At 40.3% G+C, this 16,419-nt stretch overlaps 3 protein-coding genes across 6 annotated transcripts in view; all 3 read left to right on the top strand.

Annotated features, from left to right (window-relative positions):
* Positions 1-1,485, top strand: part of oscp1a (organic solute carrier partner 1a) — an 8,410-nt gene extending 6,925 nt beyond the window's left edge. Inside the window, exons 9-11 of one of the 2 annotated variants that reach the window (XM_005739715.2) lie at positions 564-709; positions 796-856; positions 1,107-1,485. In XM_005739715.2, the coding sequence (XP_005739772.1) occupies positions 564-709; positions 796-856; positions 1,107-1,235 (336 nt within the window). In that variant the 3' untranslated portion in view covers positions 1,236-1,485. Of the gene's footprint in view, positions 1-563; positions 710-795; positions 857-1,094 lie in introns of both variants that reach the window. The other variant, XM_013912574.1, reaches the window with a different exon arrangement.
* Positions 1,486-2,413: 928 nt separating this feature from the next.
* lsm10 (LSM10, U7 small nuclear RNA associated) lies at positions 2,414-4,726 on the top strand. 2 transcript variants are annotated; one of them, XM_005739714.1, is made up of 2 exons: positions 2,414-2,504; positions 3,895-4,726. In XM_005739714.1, the coding sequence occupies exon 2, from the start codon at positions 3,901-3,903 to the stop codon at positions 4,312-4,314; it is 414 nt and encodes a 137-aa protein (XP_005739771.1). In that variant the 5' UTR covers positions 2,414-2,504; positions 3,895-3,900; the 3' UTR covers positions 4,315-4,726. The 2 variants fall into 2 exon arrangements, with proteins under 2 accessions (XP_005739771.1, XP_005739770.1); XM_005739713.2 differs by having other exon boundaries at positions 2,414-2,549.
* A 3,454-nt stretch (positions 4,727-8,180) lies between these two features.
* eva1bb (eva-1 homolog Bb (C. elegans)) lies at positions 8,181-14,510 on the top strand. 2 transcript variants are annotated; one of them, XM_005739712.1, is made up of 4 exons: positions 8,181-8,415; positions 8,565-8,620; positions 12,968-13,108; positions 13,721-14,510. In XM_005739712.1, the coding sequence occupies exons 3-4, from the start codon at positions 13,042-13,044 to the stop codon at positions 14,152-14,154; spliced, it is 501 nt and encodes a 166-aa protein (XP_005739769.1). In that variant the 5' UTR covers positions 8,181-8,415; positions 8,565-8,620; positions 12,968-13,041; the 3' UTR covers positions 14,155-14,510. The 2 variants fall into 2 exon arrangements, with proteins under 2 accessions (XP_005739769.1, XP_005739768.1); XM_005739711.1 differs by lacking the exon at positions 8,565-8,620.
* Positions 14,511-16,419: the final 1,909 nt, after the last annotated feature.

The following is a 16,419-nucleotide window of genomic DNA, read 5'->3' as shown; positions in this document are numbered from 1 at the left end:
AAAGGAACATCATGCCAACAGTCAGACATGGTGGTGGCAGCGTGATGGTCTGACGCAGGTTTGCTGGATGATTTGCCAAAACTAGTGGAACCATGAATTCTGATTTCTACTAAAAAAAAAACCTGAAGGAGAATCTCCAGCTATCATTTCTTGCCCTGAACCTTAAACAGGCTGTTCTTTCTTAAAAACCCTCCAGTTTGGCTGAATTAAAAACATCTCTGTAAGGAAGATTGGGCCAAAATTCCTCCACAGGGATGTGAAAGACTCATTTTCAATAAAACGCTTGATTGTAGTTCTTGCTGCCAGCAGCGATGCAACCAGTTATTGGGTTTAGGGGGAGTTTTCAGAGGGCCAGGTAGCATTGGAGAACGTTTTTCCATTAATAAATTATATAATTTAAAAACTGCATCTTGTATTTAGTCTGGTTCTCTTTCTTTATTATTAGAATTTGTTTGATGACCTGAAACATATAAGTATAATAAATAGAAAACGATCAGAAAAGGGGCAAATACTATTTTCACAGCTCTGTTATAACCTGCCTCTGCACCTCCATCGTGCTGCAGGCAGACGGCTCTCCCAACCCGCTGGCGAAGGAGGAGCTGAACCTGCTGGCTCGTCTGATGGGCAGCATGAAGACGGAGAACAAGCCCAAAGACGAATCGGGTTTTCGAATCAACCTGTTCAACACAGACAAAGAGGAGGCGGAAGCGTGGGTGTTCTTCTTTTCTATTTTAATTCCCTGTTGTTACATTAACATAAATTTCCTCATCAAGGCCTTTTTATCTTGTTTCACAGAGGAGCATCAGCTAGTGCTGAGGAGTCCTTGTATGGAGTGATAAATATTCAAGCAATGCAGGTATGATCATGCAGACTCTTCTGGGGTATTTCAGTGAACTAAAACTAAACCACAGTCAAGAAAACAGTTTAGTTTGACTTAAAAAAAAAAAGGCAACTGCTGAGCACGTGAACAAACCTAACAATATAAACAGAAAATCTGGCAAAAAGTGTGTTAGTGTGAGTGTCTGGCTACACTCTGGACTGTTGTTATGACTGCCATGTCTCTCTTAAAACATCTGTGATGAACTTAATCCAAGTTTTTGGTTCAGGATGAGCAGGCGGCATCGGAGTTGGCTCGCATCGCCGGACAGTTTGAAGAAGAAGAAGAAGAAGAGAAACCCGAAAAACCCAGCAACAACAAGGGAGAAGAGCTCCTGGCCATGATGGACGGCCTCTGACTCATTTATTCAGTCTGTGGTTGTTTGATGATCGGATGGTTAATCTCCACTGTGAACTTTAATCTGAAATATGCAGTATTCAGTGAAACAGATGCAAGAACTCAACATTATAACACAGTTACAATAGACAGAAACTATTTTCTATGTTTAAATTGCAGCTGAACTGACTTGGATGTTAAACGGTAACACCTGCTGTGTTTGAGGTTTTATTTTCTTTTTAACAATTTAATGTTAAATAAAAGTATTTATTTATATTTACATGATTAGGCTGGCTCGTGTTTACATGCTGTAAAACAAAATGAGTTGCAAATGTTGCTGTGAGGCAGGGAAGAAATTAAATGAAAAGGATTGATCATATTTTTAAATACGACATCTATTTGGACACGTGCTAATTTAAATAAGCTATAAATTAATATTTGGATAATGAAAATAAATGTTCATTGAGACGATTTCGTTTCTGCAGCAGCAACCTGTAGGGGGTGCTGTTGTCTTGGCTTTGTAAGAAAAGAACAATCTCATGAAGGTTTCTTTGATTCGGAGCCTTTGCTCTTTGTTTATTCGGCTTTTAATCGATTAATTAATTAATTTTAATACTTATATTTTAAATATGACAACTAGTACTGTATGAATCCAATAAGGTACAAAAGGGAACAGAGCAGTGAGTATAAACGTTCATGTAGGCATAAGATCATTTAGCATCATCCTTTCAACAAGGTGTACTATTAAATAAAAGAGTCATACACGCATACAATGGCAATGGTGGGAAAAACAGTTTAGAATATCGTATGATTTTTCTGGTTTATTTCCTTTAAGTAGTTTAGAAGATTTTATGTATAACTTGAATTTATCCAAAAACAAAACAAACAAAAACACCAATTTAAACACATATAAGATTAACATTTTTAATGTATTTCTTTTGTGTGGTTTTATATTGGGTGTTTTATGATGTTCTAAAACTGTCAGTAGAATTTTCGCTTAATTAATAAAATTTTACACTCCAGAGAGCAAATTTGTTAATCTTAATATATACTTTGCAGCTTTGAAATCCAGCATATATGTGAAAAATAATGTTGCTGTGATGACATCCTGTTCTCGGGTTCCTCATTTATGTCCTGGATTGTATTGTATTAAAGCTGGTTATGAATAAAGTTTTTATTTTTTTAAACGGTTGACGCAAAGACGACGGTGAAACGTCATCACGTCGCTGCTCCTCCGTCGGGTTTCTGCGGGAAAACGAACGTGTTGAGATGTTTTGAGAGGTTTCAGCAGGTCGGTGTTTCGCTTCTACATGAAACCTGTGTTTAAATAATTCAGGTAAATGTTACAGACATCAACGGAGGGAGAAGCTTTGATTTACACTCATGTTTTACGCATTTTGGAGCTTTATTTAGTCGCTGCTAAAGCTAAGGAAACGCTAAAAAAAGAAAAGCTAACAGGGAAGACTAACTTTGTGCTTTCAGATACAACTTTGAGTGTCATTTTAAACGTGTTTTTATGTTTTCTGTAGGTTTAGTTAAAGCTAAGATGACACTGCAGTATATGACACTATATCTTCTGTATTACCATTTATATTCGGCTGTAATGTGCATATACGGGGGTTACTTTGAAAGCCAAATATGAAAGTGTTTTTTGGACCAATAAAGAAAATGCGGTTACGGGATATGATAGTCACGAGATGCAAAACAGACTACGTGTGTCTGAATGAGAAGCTGATGTGACAGTGAGGCAGGAGGAGGCTGGCGTGGTTTGGATATGTGCAGAAAGGATGCTGAATATGAAGACCTCAAAGGATTCCTGTAGTGAAGGAGGACATGCAGATGGTTGGTGGTGACAGAGGACGTTAGGGTTAGGATGAGATGAAGGCGGATTTGCAACCTTCAGTGAGCTGCTGAAAAAAGGAGGAGAAGAAGTAGTTGTTTTGGCAATTAGGATTACCATTAATTGACTTTATGTCAAGTCAGCTGGTATTGATCCCCTGATTTTTAATAAGTGACAGTGGAATAAAATTATTTTGTTTTTTCCTCAGAACTTGTAACAGTTTCCAAAGTTACATTGGATCATCTCTCCAGCAGATAAAGAAAATAAGACTGGAAACATTTAATTCACTTCATTCTTTTTATGTGTGTTTTTTGTGAGCTCCATTAAAAAAACGCAGTAAGAAAGTATCTAAGACAGCCTTTTCGTGGTCCCTACATTGCAGTTTCAGTAGAGCCCCATTAACAGCCTAAGAGGATCTAACATTGATGCAGTCACATTGTCTGGGCATGGTGCTCTTTTCCTGAGTCCTCAGAAATTCTTCTTCCTTTACCTTATTTTCAATCAGAAAAGTGATTAAGAAAAGATGGAGGGAGGGAGGGAAATCTTTTTTAACGATTTGACCACAGCCTCTTAGTCGTCTGATGTTTATTAAATGCAGGATTGGTTTGTGGCAGATGAGATAAATCGCATTTAAGCTGTGCAGGACATTTTCTATTTGACATGTTCCTGTGTTTTCTCATTTTCTGATTCTAATATTCTGTCCACAAAGTGTGCAAGGTTTTGCTAATTTTTGCTTTATTGCTTCAAGGTCAGAATCAGTAAACCACAGAAACACGTCTCAGGTACCAACACTGCATGACAGACTCTAATCCAGAGTTATCAATCTTCTGCTTTTCTGCAGGTTATTATGGAGCCCAAGGGAGCTGAGTCTCAGCCATCCGGCGTGGGGCCGGTTGAGGTGGTGAACTCTATTCGGGAGCGAACGATCACAGAGAACAGCATGGTGATCCTCCTGCAGGGCCTTCAGGGAGAGGTGACCACGGTGGACCTGAGGAACGAGAGCACGGCACGTGGACGCGTGGTCAACGTAGATGCCTTCATGAACGTACGGCTAGAGGACGTGTTGTACCGGGACCGGCGGGGTCAGCTCACACAGCTGCAGGACCTATTCATCACTGGCAGGAACATCCGCTATGTCCACATCCCCGACCATATGGACATAATGAAGACCATAGAGAGCCAGCTGGCCAAGATTCACCGCGTCCGGAACTTCGGCAGTGAAGGCGGAGGCAGGAAAGAGTTTGCCAAGAAAACAAAATGACTTTTTTTTATTTTTTTTTACATTTGGAAAAGACGCTGCTTGTGTAAGGTTCAGAGATTAGAGGACAAACACCAGTCTAGACCAGTAGTTTACATCCTGAGGGCCCACAAAGTGACTCCAGGGTCAAGAACAGGGAGAGAGATCTTAGGTACAGTAGGATATAGTTACAGTCCTCCTTTTCATTGTAAAATACTGGAAACTGTCTTTAGTGCTATAAAAACTGAACAGCTTGGAACCTGGGATGAAAGGCCACAATCTGGGTTTGATTTCTTGTAAGGATCACAAACTCGAAAGGCTGATATCAGTAAATTGTTTAAATGTTTAAAAATAAAACTCCACAGACTGATTTGTTTCCCTATGTAAACACTGTAACAATTCTTTTTAATACATTGCGGATTATTTCTTGGATTAATTGATGCATCTTCCTTGTATCAACTCAAAGAAGCTCTTTGGTTGAGATTTTAAAAAAAAGATATAACAAACTATTTAGGGGGATTTTTAAATTTTAAAATGATGAAAATGCTAAAAAAAAAAAATCCATCTGAGAATAACGTGAAATCTTTTTCAATATAATTATAACAACTAAATGATAGATCCTCTTTTGCACAAAGGGTTTAAATTAAACAACGCCACAGCTTCTCTCATATTTTGCTGACTTAGAAACAGTGAAGAGTCTTATCTCTTAAACATAGAATACCCTAAAGCAGTCACTTTTTGTGCCTTTTGAGGTGCTGCACCTCATATTTGTACTAAATAGCCAAAATACATTTATCATACATTTCTCCTAATTTTTATAGTATTTTCTACACCTCATTTGCAGAATCTGGACACCTACATTTTTTGCTATTATAACACCAGTGAGGTACACCTGTCAATGTAAGCAGCCATGCTTTTTACTCACCAGACGGATCAGCTAAAAACAAAAGTCACCTCCACACTGTTGTTATAAAGGACGAAATTTAAACTTGGGGGTCTTATGAGATTTGACTTGCTTTTGGAGCAACTACAGGCTCAATTTTTCCACCGCCAGAGGTTGCAGCTTGTTTATTTTGGCCCATGTTTCTTTTTTTTAAGTAGGTTTCCCTTTAGCGGGATTTAAGCATTAGTTAACTTCTCCCACAGTTGTGGTTTGCTCCCCACAACAAAATGACTCAACTTATTAAGCTCCTCACTGTCATTCTGGGCCTTTTGATGTGTTGCTCTCTAATAACTCCCTCCAGCCAGCAACTTAATTAACTATCCTAACTTTTGTGCTATCGCATTATTAAAGATCTCTTTTGTCTGTCTTTCAGTACGTTATCATTTTAATTTAGTTGTAAAAATACTTTGAGGGACTTGTCTTTTCTTACCAAATTATTCCCAAAGTTAATCTCTCTGCTCCAGCTCAGTTTTATGAGAATTGAATGGCTCATATTGCAGCTGACACTGAATGCGGTTGTGGTGTGAGGGCCAGTGTATTTACTGGTAAATGGTGAGCATCACAAAGCCCATCTTTCTGTGTGTTAAAAAAAAACAGCCAGCCCTAAGTTAATCACTGCCTGTATGCAGGAAAACATTAGTCACTGGTGGGGAAAAACAAGCCGACCTGTTTCCACAGCTCCACAAACATCTCTGCATCAGCGAGCAAGTCGCTCTCAGTCACGACAGTGACATCCACTCTTGTTTTTTAGCCAGTGGAGACAAGCGCGGCGGGTGAAAGGAAGGTAGTGTTTTGCTTGGTGTTCTACCCGTGCGCAGTTGCGATCGGGAATCTGGGGAATTTGCAAAGTGCTATGTTATTCCTACACAGCATCAGGAAGAGGACAGGCCTGACATAACACAGGCAGCTGGAGCAGATAAACCCCGCACTGTGGACAAAAAGGGCGGAGGTTCACCAGCCGTTACTGAGTGCATTAAATTAGGAGGAATATGCACGCAGGAATGTCCCTCAGCAGTTGGATCATTGTTTTGGGCTTTAGCCTCAGAGTGATTTTAGGGACATATTTTTCTCTTGACCAACCCTGAGTGTTTGAATGACAGCAACCACATAATAACCGCTTATTGCTGTGCTAAAAACACCAGCGAGTGCCACATCAACGCTCACTAGACTCAGAATAGTACTTTACAACCGCATAAACAGGTCTTTTGCAATACTTAAGAGTCTGGGTTAGTGTTACAGGAAAAAGCACCAGTATAAATAAGAAAGAAAAGCCCTGCTTTCATCGCTGTAGTCAGTCTGTAGAATTATATGCTCATACTTTTAGAAATTAAAGGGGGGCTGTGTTGGTTTTTGTTATTTTCTGTCGCACATACTGTTAAAATGATGAATGCGCTCATATCCAGTTCTGTGGAATTATTCATATTTTGGCTTCGGCTGAGGTTTAAATTCACTCCCAGCAGGCCACAGAGTCAGGTTCACTTCAGTTCACTTAAATGAATTTAGTTTCTTCAGTTGAATTGAATGGAAAAATATAGACTTACCTTTTTGACAAAGCTCTCAGTCACACAGGGCTATAGACCAGTTGGCAACCCCCTTGCAGTCTCCAGTCGCTAAGAAGAAATGTGTGTATTCCCCAGACCAGTGGTTGAGTATTAGTTGATTTGAAAATGGTTGCCAACAGGGTGCTGAACCAAAGACCTGCCTGTGATTGCGTTTTGTTGCTTGTAGATTGCTGTGGTTGCCTGTAGTTTGTATGGAAGATGCCAACTTGTCTGCAAACATTCACAGAGTTGTAATGAAACTTGGAAAAGTGCAACACAAACTTGACCTTCAGAGCAAAATAGTGCTTTACTTTTATTTTGAAGGTTAATGTTCTCCATTTCTGGTTTGCATCGCACCTTTTCAAGTTTCACTGCTGCTCTGCAAGTAGTTGGTGAGTGGTTACAGATGAGTTGGTGTCTTCCATGAAACTGCTAGCAACCTGACGCAAGGAGAATTTCCATTTGACCTAACAACTGTAGGCAATCAATTGCCAACCAGTTGTGGAATCCTTATTTGTCCCTAGCAACCAGTGGTTTCCAAGGGTCTCCAAGCCTGTATGGTTTTGCTAAAATCAAGCAGCGAAAGTGAAATGAGTTTTTAAATGTAATAAAAGACAGAGGAGATTATTTTTGACACACACATTGACGACCACAGTCCCATGGTTATTCAATTACTCAAGTGCAGCCCTACAAAAATCTTAGTGACCATATAGTTTCCTTAAAACATGATAACCTGGCATGTACTTATGTTGATTGGGTGTTCTGGGCTGCTGGACTGAGTTCAAAGGTGCAAACTGGACTGGTTTAAGAACTATTTTGCTCTTTTGATCAGTTATATTAACAATGTGTCGGCTGTGTGACACTGCAGTGTAGCTCAAATCAACTATGAGCATCTCCTGTTTCGGTTGTTTGATAGGTTTTACAATTTGTATCTCCTGGTGTCGTGTGGAAAGCTCCAGCTTTGTAAAGTCCAAGTCAGATTTCCCCATGAAGTATCAATCTATTCATCGGTCTCCTCTCCTGCTCCACAAACCTCACTCTGAGCTCTTTTTACTCCCCTCCAGGCTCAGATTAAAACACAAAGAGCTCAATTAATCCAGGAGCCCCCACAGCAGCGTGGACCCATGCCCACAGCTGCCACCTAGCTATTTCCTGTTCCACCCTCCTGGCTTAACTGTGAACAGACCTCAGTGTTGGTCATCCAGCAGGAGAGAGATCACCTCCCTCTGGTCAGGAGTGTGTGGGTCATACCTGGAGAGGATAGAATAGCTAAAATAAAAGACTTCAGCGCAGTTTGGAATTTTTATTTTGGAGTTCGATGGCAGTGAAGCATGCATGGCTTTCACTTCTCTCAGGAAAAGGAAAGACCTCCTCCAAAACACAAGTGTGGACCACTACTGGCTGGTCCTCCTCCCTCTGAGGGATGAGAGGGAGTGAATCACAGTGGAGGGCTGCTCGCTCTTCAGTCCAGCAGCGTCTGCTCAGCTGTCACGTATGCCGAGTGACCCACGACCTCTCGCTGCTGCTTTTCTGCCCGAGAGAAGATGGGAGTCTTATCTAAGTGACCGGCTCCAAACGTGGATCTGAATTCTTTGTTTTGCATACGGAAGTTTTAAATCTGTCAACCTGTGCATGACTGAGGTGAGTGACTTTTATTTAACTTTATCTTTGCTGGGAAAAAAGATTTTTTAAATTTTATTACACCCCTTAACAAATATAAAGCTCTACTGTCATGCAACTCAGTAGTTTATTAGCATGGCCTCCTGTTTTGTTTTTTTACAACACCACAGACAATTAAAGGTTTTTACAAGCTGAGGAGCTGCAACATGCCCAAAATTATAGCACAGTGAGTATGTTGTCACCCAGTCTGTCACATGTATTTTCCATCAGTCTTAATCTCACTCTCTTTAAATGTTTTTGACAGCAGCTCCACCTCACTTCTCATTTTTTTTGACTACTGTTAAAAAGTGATTTTTCCAGCAGTTTCAAGTTTCCTCATTGGACTTAAACAGGATTATCTAAGCAGGAAGCGCCAAGCGGGAGTGCATTTTACAGGGTTTCACATAAACAGCTGCCGGGCTATGCTTGCGTGGAGGTTGTTGGACTCGTCTGGAAATGTTAGGTGTTAAATCTGTCTGCCCGAGACTGCGGCTGCACAAAATGTGTCCCTCCCTCTGGTATTTGTGTGGTGCTTCGAGCTCACCACAAACTGCCAGTCCTGGAGCCATGAAGAAAAAAATATTTATACACGATTTCATTCTGTAATCGAGAAAACAGAAAAAGAGGCGCCTCTTTGTGTCATTTCTCTGTATAATTAAGTATTAAAAACGTCGCCTTCTTAAAACAAATGAGAAAGTTCATGGAGGGCACTTTTTTTCCAAAAAATTTACAAAGTCTGAATGCTGCACTGAAAAAAAGAAAAAATTGTAATTAAAGTGAAGCTGAGATAAAAGGTCTCTGCCCTAAAAATAACCTCATACATAAATTGCAAAACCCTAGTGAACAAATGCGATGTGTGTTGATTAGCAAACAGACAGTTGAAACTATGAAGGTTTAAAAGGTGATGCTAACACTAAAGTGCCTTAAAACTGCATTCTTTTTCATGACCACCAGGGGGGAAATGTGTGGTTGGAAAAAGACTTCTAGTTCTATCAGAGAACAGCCCTTTGTAAACACTAAGTTTATGGCCTCAGTCACTCACTTCAGGTCATATTCAATATATAATTAAGTGAGTTCTGGCAGCTTTCCTTTAGTCTTCTCATGGTTACTTCCAAAAGATGGACCTAACAAAAAGCCTATAAGTTTTTGCAGTCGTTAACATAGTGACTGGTGAAACGACCACATATTGTGAATTTGACTATGAAACCTCAAGCTCACTGGCTTATAGAATGCAAGCTGTAATCGACAGCCTGTTGTACATACCCTGCATAATCCTCCTCTCTGACTCTTAGAATGACCAGATGGACTTTTTTAAGTTTGTGAAGACATTTAGTCTCAAGAGCTGAAACGTCTGCTCGTAATGACCCACGCCTTTTGTCACAAATTTGTTCACATGATCAACAACCCTCAGGACCACCCCCATGGGGACGCTCCTCCCTGTGCTCAAGACTCACACAACCTGGACAACTGAGAACCTACAAATCCCCAAATTTACAAAATTAACTATTTTATTCTGTGTGACCTGAAAGTAGAAACATGAACTGAGCAGGAAGGCCTGGGGATGTTTTTTTAATTAATTTTTTTAAATTTTGTGACTCTGTTTTTATTCCATTAATGGTAGTTTAAAAGAATAGGTAAACAAAATAAAAAATAATATAATAATAATAATTTAAATAGATAAAAAATAAAGGATCATTTTAAAAAAATTTACGTTCATTCTAGTTGTTGTTCTAAGCGGTGCTTGGCAGCGTCATGAAAAGTTGGAACAGCGTGGATCTGGATCATCCGGCCTCCTGCAGTGTCATCTCACTTTCCCAGCGCTGATAGTGAAAGTCAGTTTGGGATTGTTGTTTGTGCTGTGGACTGTTTCAAGATGCAATGATAAAAATCAGATTATGGAAAGAACTTTTATCCCCCACCGGAAAAATAAAAATAACTAAGCAGACACTGAAGGAAATCCTCCCCCAATCCCTGGACAAATTGCTCCCTGCTGTTGCATAACACTTTATAACTGTTTCCTCGTTTTTATTTAAAATTTAAGTTAAAAAAGAAATAAAATGTAACCTCAATGTTAAATCTCTGTGCAGATGGAGTTCAAGTTAACCTAAGCTGAGATTTGTTTGATATTTTTGCCCACAGACACATGAGTGTTGATGCAAACAAAAAAAACTTAGAAAGAATGAGGTGATATGTGCTGCTGTGATAAATGCTGCAGTCTTGATAAACTGTGTAAAAGTACAGGGTGTAAAGTCAGTCTTTAATCGTTTGAATCGAGCTAAGCTGAAAACTAAATTGCTCACTTATGTTGTTAAGGTCTGGGGGCAGCAAATTGAGGGTGCAGAAGTAGTCACGCTTCTTCTTTGATTAAATCCCAAACAGAAGGCAGCGTTGGTTGGGAACCACCAGTTCCCATGAGTAAATGGACCCCGAGCCAGCCACAAAGCAACTACAACTTTAATTTGCCCAAAAGCAAATTAAAGAAAGCCTTTGAGAGCACACTGGGGCTGCCAAAAGTCGCTGGGATAAAGATCAGGGTGGGAGAGCGACCCAAACCCCCAGCAGCAGCAACTGGAACGGGGCACGGTTTGGTCCTCCCCAGAGAGAGAGCAGGAGAAAGAAAAACATTCGGCTCCCATGGAAATTGTTTTTGTAGTGACAGGGAATGTGAGGGGGTGGGAAGTATCAGTCATCATGTTTACGTCAAGCCTTACTGTAACCGTGGGACCGTCTGCGAGACGGGTCCGGAGCAAATCCATCTACCGCGGTCTAATGCAGCCCCTCGCTCTCTTAAAGGGTCGATTCACCCAAATAACAGAAGGATGCAGTCGCTCTGAGAAGCTTTTTTTTGTATGGGAAATGTCAGGTCGTTTTGTGCTGACATCCGTGGCTGTCCTCAGGATAATATATATATATATATTTATTTATTTTTTAACTGTGATTACTCTCTTGAATGATAATTAAATTTGCTAACAGTGAAATACTTGTTAAACATCTCTAACAAAAAACAGAATGTCTCTCCCGGAGATTTAGGTGCCATTTTTCTTAATGTTTTTGTAGGCATCCCTGAGGCTGTTTAACCCCCATTAAAACAATTAGTTTTAAGTTTTTGCAGCTGTGAGCAGCTTCTTTACTTCCTCAATGCATTGCAAAGAGGGACAACGGCGTGTTTGCCACGTTTGTACTCTGTGTTCTCACGGTACACTTTAATTAATTCTTTGTGGCACAGATTCAATAAGGTGCTGGAAACATTCTCAGAGATTTTGGTCCATACTGACATGACAGCATCACGCAGCTGCTGTAGATTTGTTGGTTGCACATCCACGATGAGAATCTCCTGTTCTCATCTCACCTCCCAGAGGTGCTGTGTTGGATCACAGTCTACTGACTGTGGAGGTCATTCGAGTACAGGGAACATGAGTTTTGTGACATGGTGCATTGTCTTGCTGGAAGCAGCGATGAGAAGATGAGTGCATTGTGGTCACTAAGGGAAGGCGTCAAGGAAACATCCACCCCACCATTGCACCATGATACAAGCCAAGGTGGATCTGTGTCTTCTGCTGTTGTAGCCCAACTGCTTTAACATTCAGAGATGCTCTTCTGCATACGTTGGTGTAACAAATGGTTATTTGAGTTACTGTGGCCTTCCTATCAGCTCAAAACAATCTGGCCTCCTTTGACCTCAGACATCAACAAGACATCTTGGCCCACAGAGCTGCTGCTCACTGCATACTTTCTCTTTTTCACTTTCTGAGAAACTCAGACCAGTCTGGCACCAACAATGATGACACATTCCAAGTCACTCACATCACCATTATTCCACATTTTGATGCTCAGTTTGAACTTAAGCAGGTCATCTTGATCATTTAGATATATAATAGATATTTATGTTATAGAGCATTGAACAAGTGTACTTAAAGAAGTGGCCAGTGAGTGCATATGACAGATAATAAACAAAAGAATATTACATCCAGTTTAATGACTTACTAAAATCTAACACCTGCCAAAAGATTATCACAAGCTAACAATAGAGAAATGCTCCTACTTTATATAAATACCAATTAAATAATGAAATAACTTGCTGTGAAACCTTGTGTGCAAAACAAACACAACTCCTCTCAGCTCCATTGTTTTGGAGAAGAGGCAGAAATTAGAAACTCACTGCTACATTTCTGTGAACTCGACCTTTTCACTTCCTGCCGGTCTCCCATCACGAGTGTGAGTTTCTTGGAGTGAACATGTGAAACCTGACATGCCACTTCTTCTGTGGGAAAAAAATAAAAACTGCGTAGCCGGAAAGGCGCCCCTCTCATAAATATAAACATCCCCATCGGTCTCAGCAGACCTCTCGCTGCCGTCCTCTCTGCCTGGCTTGAGTGTCGTCAGAGGAAGACAATGTCTCCTGACCTCTGACACCCATTTAGATCAGAAGAATGACGGGTGGTGCTTTGGAGCAATGCATTTTTTAGGCTTAAAACACTTTTTTTTCTTTTGAGATGACTTTGAAAGCATTTGTTTTTTTTTGTTTTTCTGACAGGATCTGCCTCGGGTTATCCAGGAGGTAAACGCGTAAAAGGAGATGGTGCGTGTCTGAACACACAGTGAACCAAGATGGAGCCCATTAAGAGAGATATGGAGCTGCTGAGTAACAGCATGGCGACCTACGCTCACATCAAAGGTAAAATCGTAGCAGGGCTTTAAGTGTGGCTTCCACCATGGAGTTGGGGACAACCTCAAGGGGTTATTAGATGAATCTATAAAACCGCAGGCAGCTTGCTACACCACACTGTATGACTTTACATAGGTTGTACATGAATATTTCTTTCTAAGCTCCTACACGAGTAACTCTGCATGTTACAGTTCAAAGAAATCTTTATTTAACTTTATACTTTAAACTTCATTCTGATTGGCTGCCTCGTGCAAACAGAAGGGTTTAACAACAGTGGGTGGGGCCTTTGTGCTCACACCTAGAGCCATAATAGTTTGCTTTAATAACGCTCTGCCTGAGGCGGCCATATTAGGGATATCCCTTCTTAGTGACATCACAAAGAGCCAAGAGTAGAAAATCTGGTGAAAATCAAGCGTTTAGAGTCTGAAACCTGAGTTTTTGGCTCACAGGGTTTACTTTAACATACACTGATCTGAGTATTTGAAACTTTCGCTGTCTTTGATATGAGCATCCACAACTCTAACAGTATAGAGATGACAGAAAATAAAGAAAAGCTTAATAAATCCACTTTTTAATGCTTTTATTTCAGTAAATTTGTTTTTCTTCCCTCTTCTTGTGCAGCCAATCCAGAGAGCTTTGCCCTCTACTTCATGATGGGCGTCTGCTTCGGGCTTTTCATGGCGCTGTGCCTCCTGGTGGCCGGCATCACTTGCAGGGCTCGCCGCCACAGAAAACCACCTCCGTCTCCATCGAGGAGACAGCTCAAGGAGTCCAGTGAAGAGGAGGAGGATGAGGAAGAAGAGGAGGAGAGTGTAGGAGAGGAGAGGGCGGTGGATACGGAGATCCCTAAAGTGACAGTGGGTCCTCTGAGTGACCGCAGCAGCCAGTCTAACGGCACTCTGAGGAGCCTGAATGTTTTCACCTCGGCCGAGGAGCTGGAGAAGGCTCGACGGCTGGAGGAGAGGGAGCGAATCGTCAGGGAGATCTGGAGGAACGGGCAGCCGGACATCCTGGTTACGGGGACCGGGACGATTGGACGAGTTCATTACCACTAAGAGAGACTTGGACTGAGCTTTTAAAAAACCTGTAAGGGACAACCAATGGAGAGAAACGTGCCTTGTATGGAGGCACAAAAATGGGCACAAACTAATGGCAACATTAAAAAATATATATATATTATTTACCGATTAAAGAGTTTGCAATAACTTAACTTTTATCGTGTAAAATGAAATTTAGAAGAAAATCCACTCTACCCACAACAAAATACTAGTATTTTTAAAGTCCCTAAATAAATTGCAGTATTACAAAAATAAATATGAATAATAAGAGAGAAAATATGTATGCAAGCTAACCATTTATAAATTCATAAAAGTTATTTTTAATCAGCTTTTTTTTCATGCTTGAAGTGTTTCTCAGTAAAGATGTAGTGGCATTATGAAAAATTACAAATGTGAACTAAAAAAAACAAACAAACGCACACCAAATTATTTTAGAGGTTTGGGGTTGCATGTTGCGTATCTCCTTATATAAATTTTTTTATTTCATTATTTTAATTTATTATTATGGAAAATCAGACACTTTGGGCCTCCATAAATGTGGACTATCACAGCTTTTATGCACAAGTGTTTGTTTTGGGGGGAAGGCTGGCTTCATGTGTATTCATCTTTGGAATGTGAATAATTAAAGCTAAACCACTTTTTAATAAACAAATGGTCTTATAGTCACTGTTTTCCAAAATGAAGAATAAACAATTTTTAAAAAGAAAGAAAGAATAAATGAAGAAAAATTGTTAAGAATATGGTGATCTTGCTCTATCTGCACATTTCAAGTTAATAAGTCAAAGCTGATATAAAAACCCAAAATGATGATGGCAAAAAACATTTCTTTATGTGGTAGAAACAAGCTTCCATATCACAATGATGTGAAATAAGGGAGATTAAAAAAACAGTCAGTATAAAAGAAGGCCTCTGATTTTCCCACACATTATGAAGCTTCAATCAGTTTTGGGATCGTCAGTACCCCACAGCATCCACACTATTAGTCACATACAGTAAGCTGTTAAAATGCCACAAAACACTCCAACAGCACACACACATCGAAGAGTTTATTGATTTAAACTCAGTTATCTAGACAGATGATTGTAAGAAAAATACAATTAAATCCAGTCTATTCATGATTATTATAAAGGAGAAAATCCACAGAGGCTACCAGGCTTTTCAGCTCTGGGGTTGCTTCATGCTAGGCTGTGGCCCCTGTAGTGGGCAATGATGGTACTGCAGGTTGGTCTTGAGAACCCATTAACTACATATATATATAGATATAGATATATTTAGTGGTACCTTCTGAATTCTTACATGACTATAGGATGAGTCTATGCAGGCTCTTAGTAATCCCAGGTCATGTTAGACTACATCCTTAAGCTAAAGGTATCTGGACTTCTTGGTTTGTGAAGATGTTTTATGTTTAGTCTAAGACGCTTCTTCACTTGTAAAGCAACTGATTGAGACTATTGGAGACTTAGAGACGGTCCCAAGGGTTTTTGACCCACTAGTAATCATATGGGTCGTTACGGGTCACCATCATGCGAGTTGTTGAGATCAGATGGGTCAAGGTTGAAATGGGGGCTGATCTGCCTGGGACTGCATTAAAGGGAACTGATAGCTGGTGTTTTAGGATAAGATGCACATATATATAAGATGAATCAGAAGATAATCCTTTTGGGTTAATTCTAATGAGAATGAACTATAAGTAAAATCAGCCAAAAGTCACTTCTAAAAACGTAGCTTCTCACACACCTCTAAAGAACTCGTCTTTAGACATTCGAAACCTTTCGAGCCCATTTCCCCTGCCTCCCAGTTTGAGCAACAGCACCTTCTCACTGGTAAAGACGTGTCTGTTTGGAGGTATGAATAAAACCATTTAGCTCTAAAATACTGTAGGTTTTACCAATGCAGACGGTCTCAGAGTGGATCCCAGTAAACTCCCAGGAGATCCGTTCGTTTTTTGCTGGCTGAATTTCTCTCGTGCGCCATGAAAAGGTCGATTATGCTACAGCAGGGGAGTTTGTGTCCCGTGTCTGTCAGCTGTCATGTTTTAAGTGGCACTGCCTGAACTGGAGATTGTTTTAGGATGGGGGGGAAACTGCTTTCCACAAGCTGGCAACTGGCACTCATTTAGGTCTTTTCTTCATCCTTTTACGTTGATGACATTCAAATCTATTGTCAACTGACTGATGATTTGGCAGCACCACTGAACTCCCTGTACGATTGCCTGAGAGAGGTTAAAGATTGGCTGGCAGAAAATTCTCTCGTTTTAAATGA

Source organism: Pundamilia nyererei, unplaced genomic scaffold (genome assembly GCF_000239375.1).
Source record: "Pundamilia nyererei isolate P.nyererei 1_Seehausen unplaced genomic scaffold, PunNye1.0 scaffold00093, whole genome shotgun sequence".
In the NCBI taxonomy this organism is placed as follows: Eukaryota; Metazoa; Chordata; class Actinopteri; order Cichliformes; family Cichlidae; genus Pundamilia; species Pundamilia nyererei.
This window is presented reverse-complemented; position numbering and strand designations above follow the sequence as displayed.